At 43.2% G+C, this 21996-nt stretch overlaps 1 protein-coding gene across 6 annotated transcripts in view; it reads right to left on the bottom strand.

Moving 5' to 3' along the window:
• Positions 1 to 314: 314 nt before the first annotated feature.
• XPO6 (exportin 6) overlaps positions 315 to 21996 on the bottom strand; it is a 61049-nt gene continuing 39367 nt past the window's right edge. For 2 of the 6 annotated variants that reach the window (XM_026065214.1, XM_026065210.1), the window contains exons 10-24: positions 20129 to 20270; positions 19243 to 19335; positions 16835 to 16904; positions 14776 to 14935; positions 13973 to 14065; positions 11411 to 11555; positions 10759 to 10905; positions 9775 to 9964; positions 8451 to 8606; positions 6999 to 7113; positions 6320 to 6491; positions 5736 to 5897; positions 3382 to 3480; positions 1949 to 2179; positions 315 to 978 (exon numbers count right to left, since the gene is read on the bottom strand). In XM_026065214.1, the coding sequence (XP_025920999.1) occupies positions 877 to 978; positions 1949 to 2179; positions 3382 to 3480; positions 5736 to 5897; positions 6320 to 6491; positions 6999 to 7113; positions 8451 to 8606; positions 9775 to 9964; positions 10759 to 10905; positions 11411 to 11555; positions 13973 to 14065; positions 14776 to 14935; positions 16835 to 16904; positions 19243 to 19335; positions 20129 to 20270 (2077 nt within the window). In that variant the 3' untranslated portion in view covers positions 315 to 876. Of the gene's footprint in view, positions 979 to 1948; positions 2180 to 2915; positions 3092 to 3381; positions 3481 to 5735; positions 5898 to 6319; positions 6492 to 6998; positions 7114 to 8450; positions 8607 to 9774; positions 9965 to 10758; positions 10906 to 11410; positions 11556 to 13972; positions 14066 to 14775; positions 14936 to 16834; positions 16905 to 19242; positions 19336 to 20128; positions 20271 to 21996 lie in introns of those variants that run through there. The other 4 variants (XM_026065211.1, XM_026065213.1, XM_026065212.1 and 1 more) reach the window with 4 other exon arrangements.

Genomic DNA, 21996 nt, shown 5'->3' with positions numbered 1-21996 from the left:
ATCAGCATCAGTTCGGCCCAACACCTTTCAAGAGCAGCTAGACTGCTCCCAGAGCAGTCTGACTCGCACGGAGCCTGGGCAAGGCATGTCTGCACCCAGGGCCCAGTATGGGCAACGCACACAATCCTTGGTCATGGGGAAGGGCTGCAGAGACCACTGTCTACAGTATGAAACATGATCTAGCAAAAAGGCTTGGTGACACAGAGGCCTACAAGGGAACTAAGACAAGTTATTTAAAACAACAAAGTAAGCACTTTATTTCCATTAAGCATGTTGTTTTAGTATCACAATGGAATGATGAGAAAACGTTTTTTAAAAAAAAAACAAAAACAAAAAAAACCCAAAAGTCTCTAATCCCCGCAAACAACAGGGAGGTTTCAAGGCAATTTAAAAACAAAGGGAGTGACAGAAGTGCCAAAACAGTTCCAACGTCATGAGTCTCCTCCTCTGAGAGCTGGGCAGGGGCAGGATGGTGGAATGACACGAAGGTACGAATGTCTGAAGTAGTCTTTGGCGCTTCTGCCTCATGATTGATATGCACAAGATCTCTCGAGACAACTCCACAGTAATCTCTGGACGCAACAAAGTGCTACGTTAGTAAAACAAAACCCCAGTGAGAGGACTTTCCATACAGTTGAATTGCCCTGTGGGTTGGGCGTTAAGACACATCCTGCAGACAGTGCTGACTCCAACCGGGGGCCTTTGGGTTGGGAGAGAAGAAAAGGAAGCGTGGTGCGTGAATCCAATAACATGTGCCCATGTGCAAGACTCCGTGTCCTGCAGTACTGATGAAATCAGGGAGGAGAGAGAATGTGGTGGCAAAAGAAATATGTATCCATTCCCTACAGTGATCAAAACACGAGTCCAGTGCAGTAACTATAGTTTCACAGTTCCAGGGGGCAAACTGTCATTGCAGAGTCTGTAGTAACGCAGGTCATTCACCAGTCTGTGCACATTCTGCGTAAACGATGGCAGATCCTGGAAAAGATCAAGCAACACATTGTACTGCAAACAGAATAATACCTACAAGCACTGTCTTACTGTGGAAATTAGAAACGAACTGAGAGGGCCACAAGCACCCACATGTATTTCATAGCAGACAAACAGACCATTTTCTCCAGAATCTGAGCCCAGGAAACTCCAATTTCTGCAGCCCTATGTACAGGGACCATAGACTGCAGAGCTGCTCCAAGCAAAGAGCTGATTAGAGCTCTGCTCATGGCACTGGCTTCTCCATGTGCAGTCAGGCACAACACACTGGCCATTAAACAGCCCCCGCAGAGGCAATTGCTCAGTGCATTTCTGCCAAGGCTCCTGGGTCCCAGATACCCCATAACAAGGGCTAATTTTCCCTCAACTGCCTACTCGAGTCCAGTGATTCTCTCAAGGCTCCTTTCCCACACACCCTAACCTTGGCCTCAAATCCCCACCGTCTCCAACTGGAGAGGAAACACTCAGTGGACAAGCAAGCTTCAGTAGATGGAAACCATGACCTACTGCACTGCGATGACGTTCTGTGGGGAGGTTATAGACCATTTGCTTCACACTCACAAGGGGTTTGAAAGAAATGCAAGCAGCTACACTGCTGTCATCTTCACTGTAACCCTTGAACATCTGGCAAGCAGCTGGAGCTAAATTTTGGCAAGGATCCGAGCATCCAACTCTAGAAGACATCAGTCTACTCCTGTGAAACCCCCCTCCAGGAAATGTATTCCCTAATTCCCACAGCATAAGGCAGCCCATTAGATGAAATGGCAGATTGGCTACCTACAGTGAGAAATCCTGGGCTAGGCACTGCCAACTATGGAAGTGCTTGTAACCAAAGGGGCAGTGCCTCAAAACGCCACACAGAGAAGCCTCTGGCTGTTGGCTAACGTATTTTAGGAGTAAAATAACACTGCACATCCTGGGAGCAATTTTACTCTTCTGAAGCATTCCCCCCTCTTACCCTGTCCATTTTGAAATTCCTTCCCAATACGTTTTTCTGGTTAGAGTCCACACCATCACAACTGGCCAAGAACTCAGGGAGAAAGGCTGAGTAGAAGCCATCAAAGTCCACTGAGGCCATATTGTAAGTGGCAATGCCAATCTCCTCCTGCAACAGGTCATGCGACTTGTGGACAAGCACCTGAAGTAGCACATTCACAAACTGGAACAGCATGGTTGTCCGGAAGATCTTCTACACAGTAAAAGAAGCACACAGTTACATGTCTGCACACAAGCAATCCTCCCGCGAGAGGGTCAGCAGCTAGTGCACAGCCTCAGAAGTAACAACTCTTCAAGATCAGACTGTGTAAGTGAGCAGGGCTGCACCAGGCCACTTTGCCAACAGCAGCTTCCGAGCTATGAATGAGGGCTGCAAGCCCTTGTGGGCACAGAGCAAGCTTTCCTAGTCTGAACCAGGCCAAGATCGCAAATGGGTACAACAAACTAGATTTATACCTGCTTTAGGGCAAGGGTGAATTTGGCCTCATTTATCTCATGTTGTCTGATTCAAGCTTAAACCTTTGGCATTTAAGCAAACATCAGGTCCCATTCAAACTCCAGCCAGTTTTAACTCCGCCTAGTGCTCCTGAAAGCATCTTGAGTTCCCAGGGAATCTGGCTAGCTGCCTGAAAGTCTGTAACGGGCAGCTGTTAACATGAAGGACTGTCCTTGAGTTGTGATCACAAACGCAAACCTGAAAGCTCTGCTTCCATAGAGTTACCAGAAGGGCAGGACCCTGGCTTCCAACTCTAGTCCTTCAAGACAGCAGCTAACAAGTCAAAATAAGAGGGTCTGGAGGATGGGTCCCACATGACAGCAATGGACAACCTCTACCAGTGATACCACAGTAAAGATTAAATAAATATTTATATAAATATTTATTATAAATAAAATATTTATTTATATAAATATATAAATCTGCTGCTCACCCAGATAAGAATGACAGAGGGACTCAGCCACTGTCCTGTTGATGACCCAAATTCCACTTTGCCAGGCCAAAAGTCATGCTGTCACTAGGTTTGTTCTTTGCTTTCCCTCATATTCAGGAGGGCAGGTACCAAGGCTTTGCTTTGACAGGCTAGAGTTTGGATCCCTCCTGTGTCCACTGCAACAGTATCAGGGAGATCACAATGCCACTCTGACCACCAATGCATCCAACAGGATCACAGCAACCACAGGCTGTGGTATATAAGCCCTCAAATCCTGACCTTCAATTTCCAGGCCATTTAAGAGCTTCAAAGGTAGCTTTCTAATATCACAAAGCAGTTCCCAACCTCCTTGAATTGGAAGACACCAGCCTTTAACTGCCCTTTGCCTAGCACAACTTCCCTGGCAGTGATTCGCAATTCCCTACCAAGCAAGACACAGAAGTTTTGCTGGTCAACTAGGACCCACCTTGTGGTACAGCTTCTGCTTGGTATTCAGTGTCTCCAAGTAGAAGAGATTTTGCTTGAACAGGTGAATGTCAGGCTGCAGGAAGGATTGGCCAAATGCCTACGAACAAAAGCAGACTTGAAGAAAGGGGAACGATACCATAAAAATATCAAATCTGTCAGACAGAACAAGAACATTTTCATCCCAACACCACACTCCTGTCAAACAGAACCTGTTCACAGATCTCACCTGGAAATATCATTGCATGGCTTGAGACACATGCCAAGAACTTGGGCCCTGTCTACATTGACCTGACCATGCAGGGTGGTGAGCCACACCGATGTTTGAGAAGAACAACCCCCTCATGGATCCTAGCAGCCTCTGCTGCTTCTCAGTGCAGCTAATGTACAAAAGAAGCGGTTGTTTAATATCAACTATGCTGCTGCCAGATCAATGGGGATGAAGAAGCTTTCGTGGAAATGTGATCATATCCAAAATTCACAGAATAGTTTTCTAAGTTAGGTCCGTTGGGAACAGATGACCAAGCATTCATTGGAGAGGAATGCTAGATGCTGAGAGCAGTGTCCTCGGCAGACTGTTTGCTCATGAAGGATTTGGGGTATTTCTCAGAGACACTACCTAGAGTACTGTGGTGAGCATGAACAAAGCCAGAACACATGTACAGAGGTTTTATTTTCAATCTAAGTCTAGAGACCAAGGCAACTGGCAGATGTGTTCAACATGTTACTGCATGAAATTAAAAAGAAATTAGAGATGAGAGTTGGAAGAGTGAACCTGGCATTACAGAAATAGGGAAGAGTCTAAGAACAAAGTTTGCTGGACCCCACCAGGCTGGTCTGGTAGCTTATGCAGACTTTGGGATAAAACATCTTTTATGCCCTGAGCTCCCTTGAAACACTGTACAGATGAGCAGAGGTGGGCAGCAGAATTGTCCTAGCTGATGCTCTTGTATCCTCTAAGACATTTATTGGGAAACAAGGGCATGCCTCCATATTAGCCATTTTTTGTTAGACGGCCAAAAATGGTCCAAGTCTCTTCAAGACTGAGCCCGTTCTGGACTCCCATGTCCAGTGGAAACCAGTACACAAACTAGCAATATTCTGAACACAAACACAGGCTGTTCTCACAATGGAGGATATTTACAGGATATTAAATAAAAGCTTTGCATCAAAACAACAGGAGCCAAGTAGTAAAACAAATAGTCCAGAACTGTCCACCAGCATGTAGTTAATACTGAGATTAACAAGTAAGTGTCCCCCAAAACAACATACCGAGGAGAGTTTGGTAGCATTACACTGCCACAGGAGAAAAAGGAAAAGATGCTTGGACAGCCCTGCTTAGGGACTAAGTCAGGCCTCATTCACATCAAAAGATGCTAAGATAAGGAAAGGTTGGAGAGAAAAGTCAACCTCATTCATGTCAGTGCAAGAGTTCCCTCCTCCCTCGTATCTCAGAAGGGACCCAGGACCTGCAAGCACTCCACAATGGGTCGAGGCAGTTTTGGAAAGAGTCCTTCCACCTGAAGCCTAAGCACGTGGCCCTCCACTCTGGCGTTCAGTGCCCTTGGCCAGGCAAGCCCTAGGCTCTGAGCTTCCAGGGCATGGTGCATGTCCTCTGTTTACACTGAAGTGAGCTGGAGGTAAAGGGCCCCGCACCAGGTAGTCTGTTAAGGAGGCTGATTCTGATTTTACTACAAGTTGCACTACCAATTTGGGAGGCAGTTCTTACATCTACGAACTGCACAGCAATTCATTTGGCCAGCTCTGATCTCAGTAACATGTGGAACAGTCTGTCACTCTTTAAAATTTAAATTCCCCAACCTGGCAAGACTGGTGCTGGCTCTGCATATGTGCTGGCATACTCCCTTCTCTATTCCTCCAGCCAAAGCCTACAGGATTATCCCACTGATCCATCCCTACCAGATCCAATGGAACAGCATAAAACAAGTCCATATAAAAAACGGAGACTGTCTCACTTTCATGTAAACTTTTCTGCATAGACAGTTTGTGCTAGTGCTAACTGTAAGACTTGCAACAACAGTAAATGTTGGTTTATTTATATTTTAGTAATATTTTAGTTCCAGACGCAGGGTCTCATGCAGGATGGAGGCACGGAAAGAAATTAACATTCCATCCTCACTCCGCATTTTCCCCTCCTCGGTGAGGCACTGCCTTGCGAGCACAGCAGCTAGGCTACTCTACAGGTATTCTGATGATTCTCATCAGTTCCTAAACTCATCGCCTCACTCGAGACACTGTCTAATCTGAATGAGCCACGTTTTAATGCACTGCTGCAACCAGCATATGCTCCATCACAGAAAGGGTTCTAGACAGCTGTGAAAGTAACCAGGTTACCTGCATAATGGCACTGAACTGTGCTTCATTCTCCATCTGCTCTTCTGCTATTCCTCTTTGGACACTGGCCAAAACACTGGATTTGAAAAAGTACCGCCAGTTATGATGGAGAATCCGGAAAAGCAGCTCAAACAACTCTGCTTTCACATCAGGAGATGAGCGCTAGAAGAAGAAAAAGAGAACAACTCAAAACAGGTTCCTGTGCTGGAATCCCACCGCTAACAGTATCCTGTCAGGTGGCCACCAGGACGGCGCTTTGCAGCAAAGGCACCAGCATATCAAAGCATTTCCTTCTAAGGAAGGCATCAAACCCAATGACTGTTGAATAGTGCTAAAAACTCATCATTCAGTTATGAGTTCCACCTTCTGCTTTGAGCACACCTGTAACTTTAGCTTCTTTGACAACCCCTGACAAAGTCCTCTGCCCATTCTGCTTCCAATTCCCACTGTCCAGTCACCCAGTTTGCCCTGCATAGGGACTGACATTTACAGGAAAAAGCAAAGAACTTCATTGCTCCCACACCCCAGCACAACCTCCTCATCCAGTCTCCCCTGTTCTCCACCCAGTGTGACAACAGTCCTACCTCTGCAATGATGGGGTAGACCTGCTCCATGCACAGTGAGATGACGCTGGGTAGAAAAGGCTTGAAAACTTGGCCTGGCTCTTGTACCACAACTTGCAGTATTTTGAGAAACTTCTCCACCACCCGACAGCCAGTGCTGCCCTCATGGAGGATGCTCTCTGCCAACTGCTCCCTACAACACAAAGTGACTGCATAAGAACCACCCTAGAGATCTGCTTGTTTACCTAATATAACAGAAAGCACATAGTGCCTCTAACTAAGTTTGCACAGTTAATGCAGACCCAGTACATTAAGCCTCAGAAGGGAGCTGGCTTTTGACTGAGGATTAAGAGACATCCTCCCCCAACATCAAGAGCTTTTAGAGACGGTTAGGGCACACTCAGATCTTGGGTAGGAGCTAATCAGCAGTGCTGGAGTCCAGTTCAGTATCACACACTTCCAAGACTAGAACATCTGTGGGAGAGCTGAAATAGCCCTGTGGCCTGTGTGACGGATATGTGTGGGCTGGGTTGTCTCAGATCCAGAATCATTCTCCTCAGATTTAGTCCTTGCACATAGCAAAAATCTGGCCACAGAGAGGTTGGAAGCATTATATTCCTGGAGGACGTGGACTTGTGAGAGCAGCTCACCACAATTAATCATCTTGAGGGATAAGAAAGCAATGAACAAAGGACAATACCTGGTGAACATGTTTAGAAAGGTCTGTATGATCTGCTCGGTGAAAGGCACTCCCATCTGCACCCTCAGTCCTTGAAACAGAGTGAGGAAGAAGCTCAGCATCTCATCTGTCACATCTATGAGAACAGGAAAGCCAAAAGAATGTGTTAGGGGAGTGCTGAAGTGCACTGGGAAGTCTTTTTACAAGAGATCTGTTCCTTCTGTACAGGGAAACCCATTTGTTCTTTGAAATTTAGCAGCAGGGCTCCCATTAGAAATGGAAATCAGCAGCTGGGTACTACAGGGCTTAAAGATTGTTCATTCATTTCAGAAACTGCCAGGGACAACAAGTACAGCCAGCACCAAACAACTCCCAGAACAAATATGATACCATCAGCAAAGACCCTTAATCTGGTCTGCCTACACAGAATGCTTGGAGAAAGCTCTTGCAATGATCTGGGCCAATCTCCAGTTGTTTACTGCTTTTATAGGGTTAACAGGAAACACAAGGAAGTCCAAAACATCTATACAGTTTGGAGCAGCTAAGAGACAGAATCCAACTTTTTTTCCCGGCAGGAACTGAAAAGACCCTTCTGACTTCAGAAGTAATTTTCAGCACATGGTTGTACAATTAGCTGATCAGCACTACAGGATCAGCTAATTCTCCATCAGTCCCAACACGCTTGATTGAATAACCAAGTTAAGCTGTAGCTGCGCAGCTCTTGCTTTGTGCAGCCTTTTATAGCTAACACAATTGCACTGGCCTCCTCCCCAGACAGCAACTCAGTGGAGTCGCAGCTTCAGCACACTCTCTTGGATCCTTTCTATTCTGCAATTTTGTTTTCCCTCTATTCTCCTCCACTCTGCTCCACTGAGAAACTTCCACCTAGCTCCAAGAAGTTTTCCCAGAGTGCTTTGCTCTTCATGTGAGAAGCTGCAGTAGTCCTGGGCTCTCAAGCCACCCTGATGTGATACAAAACCTCTTAAGTCATTGGCAACAAGACTGCCAAGCAACAATCTTGCCTACACCTCAGGAGGCTTTCCTTTGCAGAAAAATCATTTGACCCGATCTGATGAGAGCTGCTACTCCTCTTTGTCTCCAAGCTTGAATGCCAAACATACTTTAGAGACAGACAGGGCATTTTAAAGCTTGTTTTGTGCTCAGGAACGCTTCCATCCTTGTTTCACTGCTGAACATGGGGCATCTCCATCTTTTTGAAGAGTGACAAACCTTTATGATCATTTCCTAGATGGTGGAGTACAAGGTCTCCCTTTCCTGTTCTAATTGAAGATTCAGCCCAGTTCACAAGTTTCCATTTGAACAGCCTCCCAGAAGTACTGATTCACATTACACTTCGGCACAGCAAACCCACACACTTCATATGAACATCACGATTCTACAGTGATGGACTTTGGATGTTATCAGTTGGTCATAAAGCTACTCACAGCATTAAAGCCTGTCCTATGGTTATACCTGACTGATGAATGAAAGCTGGGAAGAGGGCTAGTGAGACCTGCACGGATTCTTGCAGTGACTGATAACAAATCTGTCGGGACTTGGTGGATTCTCCAGAGATACTCTCTACAATGTCTTCTAAAACGCTGAGCGTCTGATGGATGATCACTTTGGCTGCAAAATGAGAGAGAGATGATACTTTCTGCATACACCATAATGACTCACCAGAGACAGGAAAAGAGGCAAAAGTCAAATTCATGCATACAGTAACTAAAACCTTCAAGACACCATATACGCCAAGCCCAGGTGTGAATAAAGTGTTCCCAAGTGCATGTTTACATTTTAAGCATTCAAGCAGGTTCAATTAAGTCACTGTAGCTACTTGCCTTCTTAAATTATACAGCCTTACTGCCCTGCAGAAGTACCAACTGCTTGGGTAGTAAGGTACAGAGACTGAGGGGAGCTGTAAGCTATATTATTTCAAACACGCTATTGCTAAAAACACTAGCCAAGAAAAAAAGAAAAAGCACTTTAGGATAGTCAAATATACTGGGGTTTCTATTTCTGAAAGTAACAACTCGAGTGACACACAAGCACTGTATGAACTAACCCAAATGTTGGCAGAACTCGAGTGGCTCAGTTGAAACCACATGAGCAGTCTGCTGATATTCTTCCTGGAGGGCTCAGATGGCCCTCTCCCACACTCCTTCCTTCCCTGCACAGATTTGACCAGCACGTCAGGTTTGCACACTGATCTATCAGAGCTGTGACACTGCAGACTTCTAAACAATTCTTTCAGTGATTCTCCAAAACCAACCAATGTTCCCCCCCCCCCAAACTGCCCCAAACCAACAAACTCATCTCCCCCTCCCCCAAAATAGCAGTTCCAAAACATGTACTGAAGCTTCCAAGGGTCCCTGGACCCCACCAGTGCAGGGCTCTCCTCCTACTTGTATACATCATCTACAGGACTTGCTAAGTCTTGAAGAAAATCTTATCTTCTCTTTCAAGTTTCTGCAGCTGTAATCTTCACCAATGCTGCCTCCGGTCAATGTTTCTAATAAAACAGTCTGGCAGCCCTAACATTAGGCTGTTAAGTATTCTTAAAGCAATCATGGCTATTCAAAGTTTTATCACAAACTTGATCTCTCTTTCTCTGGACAAGTGAGGAAGATCGTGCTTTGATGGAATAGTTTATAGGCAATGTGGAGTAAGCGTGCCCTTTACACACCCACAGAATAAGAGTCTCTTCACAGAAAAGAAGAATCCAACTGCTCCTTTCCTGCCTCCCCTTATTCTAAGCACAATTTCTGAGACAAAATAGTTATTGATCAGCACTTACTGTCCTCCAGTTGCACTTTCCTCTGTGGCAAGATGGCATTGGATTTTAATTGGCGATATTCTCTTGTGAGGGCAGAGATTAGACTGGCATGGTTGGTGGAGCGAACTGCCCACTGCTGTTCACTCTCCGGAAGATTTGGCCAGGGCAGCAACAATACGTTTGACAGTGCTCTGCACACCAACACCTGGGCCTGGAAGCAACAAGACATTAAGCAAAGGGACAAAGTTTAACGGTGCTTGCTACAGAGCACCACGCTAGACTGACATCCTAGAGCACAACCCTAGCCTGACATTTACAGCTGTCCAAGACACGCAGCAGCGCTCACTATCTGAGCAAAGGGTTCAATAGCAGAAGTTGAACCCCAGCAAAAAGTAGCAGCTCTACAAGACAAGAGAAAGAAGCAAAGCTCCAGGACTTCAGGGCTGGAGTCAGCTCCCAGCACTGTCAGTCTTCCTGTGAAACAGTAAGTCTCTATACTTCATGTTATCTCTAAAATAAAGATGATGCCACCTTTATTGCTCTTTGTCTGGTTTACACATTAAGCTTGTAGGTGTGTGCAGCACTACATCTCCATGCTAGTACACAATACAATGGTATCCCAATCCCCATTGTGGCTTTTCGGTACTTCTGTAACATAAATATTAATCTGGAGTGAGGAATACAGAATGCTACTAGTTTTGCAAAGAAAATCATGTCAGAAATAACATGCTAGCACTGTAAAGACAATGTGAGCAGGTGTAGGGTCAGGGGCTGTGTCAGCAAATAAAAGAGAAAGATTTAAGTGCTGCAATTGTGTTTTCTCATTATGTTGTGGTTGCAAATAGATCACTATTGATAAACTGTGCAACTTGGATTCCTGAATATCCAGTGGACAGAGATAACTACTTTTTTGTTTTGTTTTTTAAACACAGTAAGAACGGAGGCACCGCTTCCCAGGGACACCTAATCTATGTTCTTCGTGTGTTTTTGTGCCAAAAAAGTCACCTTATCAGGAAGCCGCTGAGCAGAAGTGTCTGTGATCCTGTTGAACACCTTCTGCACTGCTGGGATGCTGATCAAGAACACTGGTCGTACTGTGGTGGCTAAAGAGACTAGCAGGTGGCACGCAGATAACAGCAACTTCTCTTGCACCTGAAACAGAGAGGGCAGGTGGTCAGGGGCCTCTGTAACACCACCACAGAGAACCTCAGGATGCAATACTGGTATCAGACAGCATGGGGAGCTGCCATTACTAAGCAGTCATAAGCAAGACAGTTTATATATAGTATTTACTGGCCAAATATCAGAACACAGGTAAGTCCCCTTAATACTGGGGGGAAAAAAAAATTTCCAAGCCACAAAATCATTAGACTCGGTTAATGAGCCTAATAAGAGGCTGCTTACTCTTGCAGTCATTTATGCCATGATGCTACCTAGCATTGCCATTAGTCTCGCTTTACATGAAACGTTTGCTGTGGCTCTGGAAGTCAAATATCCAGCTCTCAAAGACAGAGTCACATCAAGAGTCACAAAAACTGTGGTCCACAGCAGACTGTTAAACATCTAAACAGAACAGCACTATCCTATCGCTTAAGAGTCTCCCCTCCTCTACAGGAAAGCTTAGTCTCAGCACGCAGGCTAGTACTGACAAAGATACCTTAGAGCTGATGAGGGGTGTAATTGCCTCCAGGGCGGTGGAGACGAGAGAGATGAATTGCTCCGGGTTCTGCCGGTGAACCTCACTGTAGAACTGCGCTAGCCAGTGCGAGTAGGCCTGCAACGCTGCCAGGGACTGAGCGTGGCTACAAAGCGGGAGGAAAACAGCAGTAAGAAAGATGCACGTGATAAAAGGTATACCGCAGAAGAGCCATGGAAGAGCAGAAGTCCTCAGTACAGTATGTAGTTTTGATGGCATATCAGGGACAGGTTTGTTATTCTTAGCTTTTTTGTTAAAATTTGTTAGAGTCCAGCTTGATCATCAAGTTCCCCTGGTGGGACAAGAAGATTGTTTTTAAATTGCACTACATTGGTTTAGGAGGATTGTTGTGCCAGTGAACATTAGATAAAGGATGTAAAATGGTATCTGTCTTTTATTTCTTTTCATAACTCTTTACCCTCATATTTTAGCACCTGGAGAGGTCTGGGATCTCTGTTTAGATTTAGAAAGTTCTGTGCTCTTATTAAAAAGAAAAGCAATTTATAGTGGCGTTCTGAGTTCTGCAGACATTTCAGCCCTGTGCAAAAACAGGCATGAAAATGGAATGCAATCAAGAACTCACAAAATTAAAAAGTAATAATAATAATATTAAAAAAAAAAAGACTGGAGAATGGCAAGTGCTATGACACTGCAGTCTCAGATGCTCCTCTAATCACTTGCCATATTCCCTAATCTTGCAGTACATGAATCATTTTGCGCACCCATTTGACTGACAGCAAGGGAGGCTAGAAGGTAGTTGCCTTATGAATACCATTTGGCATCTATACTTACATACAGTAGTCAGCCTGTAAGACACATTAACCAGTTGAAAGAATTGTTCATAACCAATCCTTATTCTGCAGATTTTATTGAAAAGAGGAGTCTATGAACACTGATATTCCCTCCAAAAAACAAAGATTCTCAAACATGCACATGTCCCCAACATAGTGACTGGATTTAAGATCTCAGTTGCTTATGGCAGGCAACTCCCAGGTCTGCATCAACCTCCTTATGAACACCTCTCTTTCAGTCACCAAGTCCAGTAGGATTTGCACACAACAGGAAAGAATGGGAAAGTCTTTATTTAAAACCTTACCTTTGAACAGCAGGATGAAGTTTTGTTTTGTTTTTTTAATCAAAGCTTTTTCTTAATATCTTCTCTCCTTCCCTTAGTGTATTTATTGCCTAAACTCTCCCCCATTCATTAACTGAACAGGTGCATTGCTTAGGACAGAATTAATAATATCACCTAAAACATGACTTTGTCCCAGAACCTGTACCCTCTAGGCTTGTTTAAAGGTGTGGTGTAACTGGAAGCATCCACTGAGCAACAGCATTAAGTCAAAGGTATAAGAAAGCTAGTAAATTCAAATTACAATCAACTGGTAGATCAATACGTTATTGTTGGCACAGTGCTAAAACACAAGTTAGGACAATTCTTAGTGAACACACAGACAGGTGTCCTCCAAGCATTAGGCAACGTATCTTTGTTAGACTAGCATTAGAAAAGGGATCACAAGTTTCTGCAGCCACACTGGACGTACCCAAAAGGAAGGAATGAAAAACCCTCACTAACAGATGATGTAAAAAGCCTCCTGAGTTATTTCAAACCATAAAGGAGAAACAGACCATTAAAACAACATCAGCTCCACAAAACTTAGTACTAACAACTTGGGATTATTAGAAGTCGTCCAGGGAACCACATGATGAAATCAAGTGTGGGTTCTCAGGGAGCTGCTATACATGCAGTCACAAACTAGAATGAGCATGTGATGTGTTTAAAAGGACAAGTTTAAATTTTGCTCACAAAATGCCAGCAGGCAGCAAATAAGTTTGTACAACATGGCCATTACAAATGGCAGGTCTCTAAAAGGCTGGTAAGAGCAGTGTTCTGCTACTAATGGCATCAAGGTTCTACATTTAATGTCAGCTTCTGGATCGAAGGTATTCATTTGTTTCAGAAATGGAATTCATAGCTTGAAGGCATACATTTGTCTTGGAAGCCAAGGGACTCAAAACCCTGCACTAAGAAAAAAATCTTTTACGCGAGTCATAGATCTGACTTCAGTAGCAAAAAATCTGTAAACCTGAACTGCAAACAGATAGTGGATCTGTTTCTTATAAGACCACCATTTAACACTTATTTTACCATCTAATCATACTGCAAAAAACCTGTATTTTCATGGCCATTAGTACACACTAGAGTAATGGTTTGCTTTTAGAGCTAACACAATGGACCTTTTTATTTTTGACTCCAAGTATATTTTTCTTTAAACAGTCTGAGTTTATCATTTTGAGGGAACAGTGGTCCAAGAACACAGAATGCTAGTAGCAGCCTTGACCTTTAACAATTAAAAGGAAATGCTCTCCTGGTTAGCTAGCAATCACTGGAGACACATTTTTCAGAACAGTTGCCAAGTAAATGCTTAGGAGCACCCAAATTTAGGGGATCTAATGCTTCCTCCACCCCATGTAGGTACTGAATTTAGATACTATCGTTTGTAGCGTATATCTCATACTCACACATCAATAAGGTCAGGTTTCAATACAGATGGTACTGCAGTTTCGATGTTGTACAGTTTAATCTGGGACCCGTATAGCGTTACTTTTACCAACCTGTAAGCGAATACGTAAATGGTAGTGCAAAGGAACTGTGAGATGCATATACACACTACAAATCTGCTACAAAACCACTAGAAGAACATCTTATCTGAATGCAGCTCTTGGCAAGTCTATGTCAATATTTAGCCAAAATACATAAAAGATTTAGGTTGCCTAATTCAAAGTAATTTAGAGCCTATTTCCTTGTTTGTGGTAGAACAGAACAAGTACAATGTTCCTAAGTGGAAGTGAAATAAAAATGTAACCAAGGTGGCTCTGTAATTTGCAGCTGAGTGCTAATTAAATTTCTTGGAGAGTTTCTTGAAGTCTGCTTTCCAGTTTTCACAATATTTTTAACAAAAAAGATTCCAGAGATTTAGCTCTATGACATGCAACTCTGAAGTTATCAAACTTTACCATTGCATCACAAAAACACATATGCTGCAAAACAAGTACCTCAACCTTTTCCAATAACTGATTTTATTTAACCCCCCCTTCCCATCATATTAGTAATTTATTTCTTTGGTTATGAGATACGAAGTCATCTGGGAAACTTAAGTGTTGCATTCATCAGTGCTAAGCTACTGGCCCTTGAGTTGTTTGCATCTCAGTTTAATTATAACAAGGGAAGGCAGAAAGAAACCTTGCTTTTGACATTCACTGCAGTGGTGACAATAGTTCCCTGTACTGACAAAGAAACAGCAAACTCCCCATCCCATACCTACCTCTCTACCACTGTAAGAGCATCGTTGAACCTGGCAGCAAACACATCTCCAATGAAGTATTCTGCTAAACGCCCGACAGCCTGCAGCAAGGAGCTCAGGTCTCTCAAGGAGCAGTGCAAACGCCGACAATCATTCTCTGCAGTGATGTTCAGCCTATGACCTGAAATGACATTATAGTTCATTAGCAATGAAGCCAAAAGACCCAAGTGTATATATTCACTTGTGCTAATATCTGCTGAATAAGAGCCTAGCAGTCTGGAAGCTCATATTTTAAAAAATTTGTGTGAGAAAGAAAACACATAACCTTGTGACTGTAATAAATACAGCTCTTTGGGATGGGAAAACTAATTACAAAGCTACAGGAAATGCAAAGTTTACTCTAATTACATTACAAGCATTCTTCTTAAATTAGCTCTGCAGTGGGTCACAGTTCAAATCCGAGCACTGTCCAAGCGACAGAATTATTCAAACTGATTAAGGCAAGTTCAACTGCTCTGACTCAGCCACACTTGAAACTCCTCTTTGAAGGATGAAGTGGATGTTACCAAATGTTTCGGCCTTTTACACGTTTATTTTCCTCTATTTGGAATGAAGATCTAAAAAACCAGGAGCCTTTTTGGTTATTTGTTGACCTCAAAAAGCAATTCCAGATCCATGAAGAAGGTCATTACTGAGACTCCCTCTGCTGGCTAGAGTGCAAAAAATGCTCCAGCAACAGAAGCAGATTTGGAAGAAGGGTATATTTGCTTCTAATTTCAAATGTGGTTATTTAAATTCATATTTTTCAGATACAAGAAACATACTGATAAATGGATTTTCCAGCCCTATTAGCTATGCAATTGTTTAACTGCTCAATTGTATATATCTCATCTCCGAACACCCCAGACCTTTCACTTCCCCCAAAAACAGCAACAACCCCCCCATACATTCTGCAACACCATGTTTTAGAGGAACTCTGCTTTTCTTTCCATTGCCCATATTTAATCTAAGATCATTTAAATTTTCAGCAACAAGCCTGCCACGCACATACCATCTGCACCGGCATTCTATCATCCAATTCTGAATCCCCAGTTGCATCTAAGCTATCTCTTCTAATTCATGAGCCGAAGAGCCAGTCCCCATGAAAGCTTCTAACATGCACTGTGACTACAGCATTAAAAAAAATGCACACATTGCTTGTGATCCTAGGTGTGAAACAATCCTAAAATTGGAAGTATTTTTTTCTGAACCATCTATGCAAAATTGCCATTCTTTACATCAAGAGAGCCAAGAGTACCTGAAGGAATGTCTGCTTTCATACAAAATTTGTTACAGACGCTATATTATATATACAACAGTATTTAAGATTGAACAGATTCCTTTTACTGAACATATTGGAAGACTTCAAACATCCTTAGCTATAATCTTTCTTCGTCCAGATCTCTCAGTCATTCCACTACTTCTACTTTTCTCATTTCTCAAGAAGAAGCAACACGCTAAAAAAGGAATCACATTTTTCATTCTTATTCAGTTCAGAGTACTGATTTCTTTTTATACTTCTTTATATGTGAATGCTCCTGAGATGCCAGCTAGACAGAAATCTTCAGAAACTGATACTACATCCTAAATACTTGATCTTGTCATTACGTTACATCTGGTTTTAATTCAAGCCTAAATAAAAATGCTCCTATTATGACAACTTCACTTTAAATTTAGAGCCCAAAGCAAACAGAAGCCCAACTCTTCCTGAATGGAGTTTTAGTAGGAGGGGAAAAAAGTAACCATTATCACTTCACATTACTGTAGCATTTGATGCTGCATACCTGTTCTTAACACGTTACCTTCATTTCAAGTGCCAGAACAAGGTAAGAAGTGTAGCAATACTAAACCACATTATTAAACTCCAATAGCAAACAAAAATCTGACTACTTAGCCATTACACACTATACATGTTGGGGTAAGAATTTCAGATCCTAAACGGAATATGGAGGAAGCAATGCTAAAGCAGGTGTATAGCATTTTTGCCATTCAAAATCTGCTATTCAGAGCTGAGGACTACAGTGATGGATGGTGGTATTACCTGTCCCTGAAGTGACCACAAACTGCTGGAGTCCCAGGTACACTTCCAAGTTATCCTGCAGAACTGGAAACTAGAGAAGACAAGGAATGAGCATGACTTTGGGACTTGGTAGACACAGTTTACACTCAACTATAATTACACTGTTAGAGAATGGTTTTCATTTCTCCCTACTGCCTTCAAAAAGACATTTGGAAGAAAGGCAAGTTTCCAGGTTCTGGGCCGATTCTGCATGGCACAGCTTCTCATGTCTCGATAGCTGTCATAAAAACAATGAAGATCACCACGCTGAAGGGACTCCTCTGTGACAGCTCTCCTTTTCCCACAGATACCAGCAATCAGCTTCACAGTCTGGTGGCCTGACAAGTATAAGCGATAGCGTGGCACAACCAGACTGAACAATGCAGGGGTACAGAACCAGGGAAAGGCTGAGCCTGGAGCACAGGACACCTGAACTGCATCCACCCCGCTCATGAGCAGCAGCTTCACAAATGCAGCTACCAAAATACTCAACTGAAGAAGCTGAGTTCAGTGCCTCGACAACGGAGTTTAGGAGGAAAGCACTGCAGCCGCCCTTGCTGGCAAGCTGCAAACTGTATCAGGAGCAGCTGAAGCCCCATGGGGAAAAGAGCCAAGGGAACAAGTGACAGTCATGATGCATCCTGGTCTAGGAACGCAGAGCATTAGCTTACTTCATCATTCAAGACTGACAGCAGGCATGCCTGTTCCTACTGATACTCAGCTGAGCAACAGGTTGTGCTAACACGGTGGAATATATCATACACACAGACTAGAAAGCCTCTTAACTGGCGTTCAGCCAGCCAGGTTACTGCAGTGGTGTGTATTAGGGCATTATTTGCCTTGTGCCTGAATGTGTTTCCGTACATACAAGACAGAACTGCACGCTAATCTTTTCCTTGCAGATATCCCACCTCAAAGAATATTTTCCAACCATTTTAGTCTGGCATAATTCCACCTAATTTCCATTGGCAAAGTCAGAAACTACATTTCAGGTGGCTGGATTTACAAAAGCTCACCCATCCATCAGTGGAAGGAACTGTAGCCGTTCATTGCCCAGCACGGGACAGAGTAATGGCAGCTGTCATATATTATGTTTTAGATGTTTGATACTGCTAGCCTAGCCACTGAATTCAACAGCATTTTAAAGACTATTGTGAAATGCATATAAGACCTCTTGAGCACCTCCTGGGCTATCCAGTGTACAAGAATGAAATAACGCAGGGCTCAAAAGCATTCACTACCACAATTATATTGTAGTGTGCCTAAATAACAGTCAAATGTCTTTATATAACTACAGGAGTAGAACTATTAAAAAAACCAAAACCCCAAAAAACAGATAGTCTTCCTCTTGTTAAAGCCTTGCTTTAAGCAGCCACATGCTCTTCACCATATGACCCATATGCTCAGTGAAACAGCTGTTTCATTCATTGTTTGCATCTTGCTGACTCACACCATGCCACGCACTGCAGAGGAACTTTTACATTCACGTGAGAAATATGCTGCTCGCTGCTTAAGACTTTCCAGTAATACGCTTCTGGTGTTTAGCTCAACTAGTACGTTTCTTATTAAAAATATCCATGAGCAAGAAAAAAAAAAAAAAAAAAAATCAGTCCAAGTCAGGCACCTTCTTCCTCCACAACTGCCCAACTTCTCTGCTTCTTGGGAATATGGTTCAGAGGTCAAGGTATGTAATATCTCCAGCAGAATTACTACATTTGCTTTGAGAGCCTACTGAATACACTCGCCTTTTTTCTCACTGGGAGGAAAGGCAACAACCACTGAATTCTGGGCTCCACTGGCTCACAGCCTCAAGAGCTCCTCCTCAGAAACCATTAAATGCCAGAAACCCAGGCAACTTTTTACAACACTAATCTCAGCAACAACAGTGACACTAGTTGGAGAGAAGCAAGCTTATCTGTGTTTATTAGACGTAATTCCCAATTGTCTGAGGCCCTTTCTTTAGCATTTGTGTCTAGCCTTTCATTTAAACAAAGATGTCACTCTCTGTAAAATCCTAATAATGAGATTCTCATCTGTCCAATTCACAGCACTGCCTCTTAATATAAAGGTCAAGATAAACAGCAGCGAAGGATTGTTACCAAATATTTACATCTGGAGAGATGGGAATTTCTAAAGAGCCTAGTGTCCAGCAAATAAGACAGATGCTCGCTGCAGTGCCCTCTTCAAAATACACCAAGAAATCTGACAAAGCCGGAGAAAGACAGTTTTTTCCCTTTGACTTCTAGTCTCCCCTTTGCCAAGCTTTTGCATCTAAAAGCAAATCCCTGTTATTTTTTCTCCTCATTGTGGCCTCTATCAAACAGCTTGCAACAAACTGCAGCGGTTGGTGTTCATTTTGTGTGGTCCTTCATTTGGTCGTAACTACTTACTAGTGTAGAAAAGGCATGAGTTGGCAAGAGCTCCATGACTTTTGCAACCACCTCCAAGCTCTGGCGCAAGTACCGCTGCCACTCAGTCTGCTGCTACGGGAAGAAACACCAAGGTAAGGATTATACTTTCAGATGGAAACAGAGGGCTCTTTGCAGACTAGTACGTCTTCACTTTAGCTCGTGTCTAGCTAGTTCCTTTTGAGAGCTTGACTTTTGTGGACACCTGAATCCTGAAGAGATACTGTTCTTCCGATTACCACATGATCACGGATGCCTGATGGGGAATAATTTACCCATCTATTTTGTGGGCTGTGCGCTTATGTTCCCCTGGAGCGATAAGCCACAAGCATTCACTCTTAAAGCACGTTACTGTGCTGCTGACAAGCACCCACTATACAGCACAACCTGCCCTTCCAGTAACTCTGGTCTCACCCACTCTGGTCACCTACTCCACTTAGCTTTTATTCTTTTCTGGAGCACATCAATATTGATCAAGCTTATGCTTACCAATGCTGACTTAGGAGAAACAGAAGGTTCAAATGAAAGCACCAATGACAAATACAGCTTAAAGCTTTTGTTCTCAGAGGTATTTCAGCATTTACATTCCCAATCAATAAGAAATGGATACCTAATGCCTACGATAATCAGGACATAAGTATCTGTATTTTTTCCACGACAAAGTTAAAAATAAATAAATAAATAAATAAAAGGTTGGATCCTTTTAGTGTGACTTTAAGTACAATAAAAACACTTCATGCTCCTTTAAACCTCAAAACCCAGGCAGAATTGAGTGAAGAAGCAGCAGTCTAGCTTGTGCTCCAAAAACTTGACCATGTTTTGGGAAAGACATTCCAGCCCTAACCAGTACAACAGTTCATATCCAGACCTGCAGTTGTCCTTGTTCAACTCTGCTCCTTACATCATCATCCAGTGTCTCGTCATCCAGCTCCTCCAACTGTGCCTGGTTATACCTGAACTGGATTCGATTCAACACCTCTGTCAGCAACAGAACCAAGGCGTCTTCGTACCTGCGGCCATGGAGAAAACAGAGCAAGAGACCGATAAAACACTTCTGCAGAGATTGCTCTGGCCTCAGTCCTTCCAGCAAAGGAGAGGTGCAGAACAGATGGCTGTTTAATGCAAGACATTGCAAAGAGCCTGCAGCATGGCTTTACAGGCTTGTTGAGGAATCAGCAAACAGATCCCAGGATTAAGAATAACATGTCATTTTAGATAACAATGTACCTGCAAGGAAATAGCCTGGGGTAATATCTGATACCCCCATATCTCTGAGGGCCTAACCAAGAACTTAACAGGAGAAGGAGCCTAGGAGTTTTAAAACAGGACAGGCAGCAGGAGTAGTTATCAGGAATAGCAGCAGATATACATGAGCAGCGTGAGCTTTTTCTGATGCACAACAATTACCCATGTCCTGCTTGCAAACACCAGGCACATGTTTTGATATGCTGAAAGCTGGGCTGGCCTTATCTCTGGGTAACTCCGTTTGGTCCCCAGCACATGACAGCACCTCTTAGTCTGCTCAACCTGCCACCAGGATGGAGGAAGAGGCGGCTGTAACAGGAGGCTGCAGCAGCTCCTCCTGCTTCAGCTGCTCCTCAGCAGCCTCAGTCTGGTGCTTGGCTTTTGGGTAGACACCAAGGAACTGATGAAGCAGGGCAGAGTTATTGCTACCTTCTGCAAAAGGGGGCCTCCTCCGAGGCAATTTGTTCTGCTATTCTCTTTCCCCAAAGCAGCTGGCCAATAAATTCAGTATCTTCAGCATCGTCTCATTCAGCCACAGTTTTACAATTAATCTTTAGTTAAAGGAAGGAACAATTGATAAGATAAAGGAACAGTGGCACTAATCACAAGTCTCAGCTCTTCAGCAGAGGTGAAAAATTAAGAGTGATGGACTGACCAGATGGTTAAGGGCCATTCATGGATTATTTCTTACCCAGTGATCTTACACAGAGTTTAGGTTTTCAGAGAATGGGTCTATAAAGAAGAGGTCCCTTTTTTTTTTTCTTCAGACCTCTTGCTGTTGAATGTAGCTTCAATGTTTATGTCAATGTCTTCAACACAATTGCAGGTATTTTTGCAGCTCATACCAGGCCCTTGTTCACCATTAAAGTAAAAGCCATCACTTTTTCCACTTGTACTATAACACTAAACTAAAGTCACACCACTGAAAGATGTCCTCTCATCTTTCAGAAGCTATGCAGCAGGTATAGAGCACAGAAGATCCTTCTTTCTTTTGATGACCGAAGAATAACGCCAAATTGCAAAATCAGTGCAGAACCATCTGAGCATGCAGCCATTCCTGCTAATGCAACGCCAAAGTTTGGGGATTTAATGGGGCTTTTTTGGTTTGTTTTTTTCCCCACATTTTTAAACTTCCTTCCTTAAAAGATGTGGTCTGAGCCAAAGACAAGTCATGTCATTTTCTAAATAAGATCAAGTTGGAAAACTAGGCATTAAACATCTACTGACATCAAGATTCAGAGCATGATGTAATCCAAATGTCGGACTAGTCAGCTGTGTCACTAACTAAGCAGCTGGAAGCTTTCAATGCAAGGAGGCTGACTTGCCATCTTTTCTGTAATAACATGATGTAACTTCGGATTTGGCAATTTATCCAATAGTATAACTGTAATATGTACAAAATGCAAAGCTTTTGAACCACAGAACAGGAAGTTTCATCTGGTGTTCCTGTTGTGTAACCACACCCATGTTATCAAATTGAAGCGTTTACAT

This window comes from Apteryx rowi, unplaced genomic scaffold (genome assembly GCF_003343035.1).
Source record: "Apteryx rowi isolate R43461 unplaced genomic scaffold, aptRow1 scaffold_225, whole genome shotgun sequence".
Lineage (NCBI taxonomy): Eukaryota > Metazoa > Chordata > Aves > Apterygiformes > Apterygidae > Apteryx > Apteryx rowi.
Note: the sequence above shows the minus strand (reverse complement) of the source record. Positions and strands in the feature narration are given on the sequence as shown.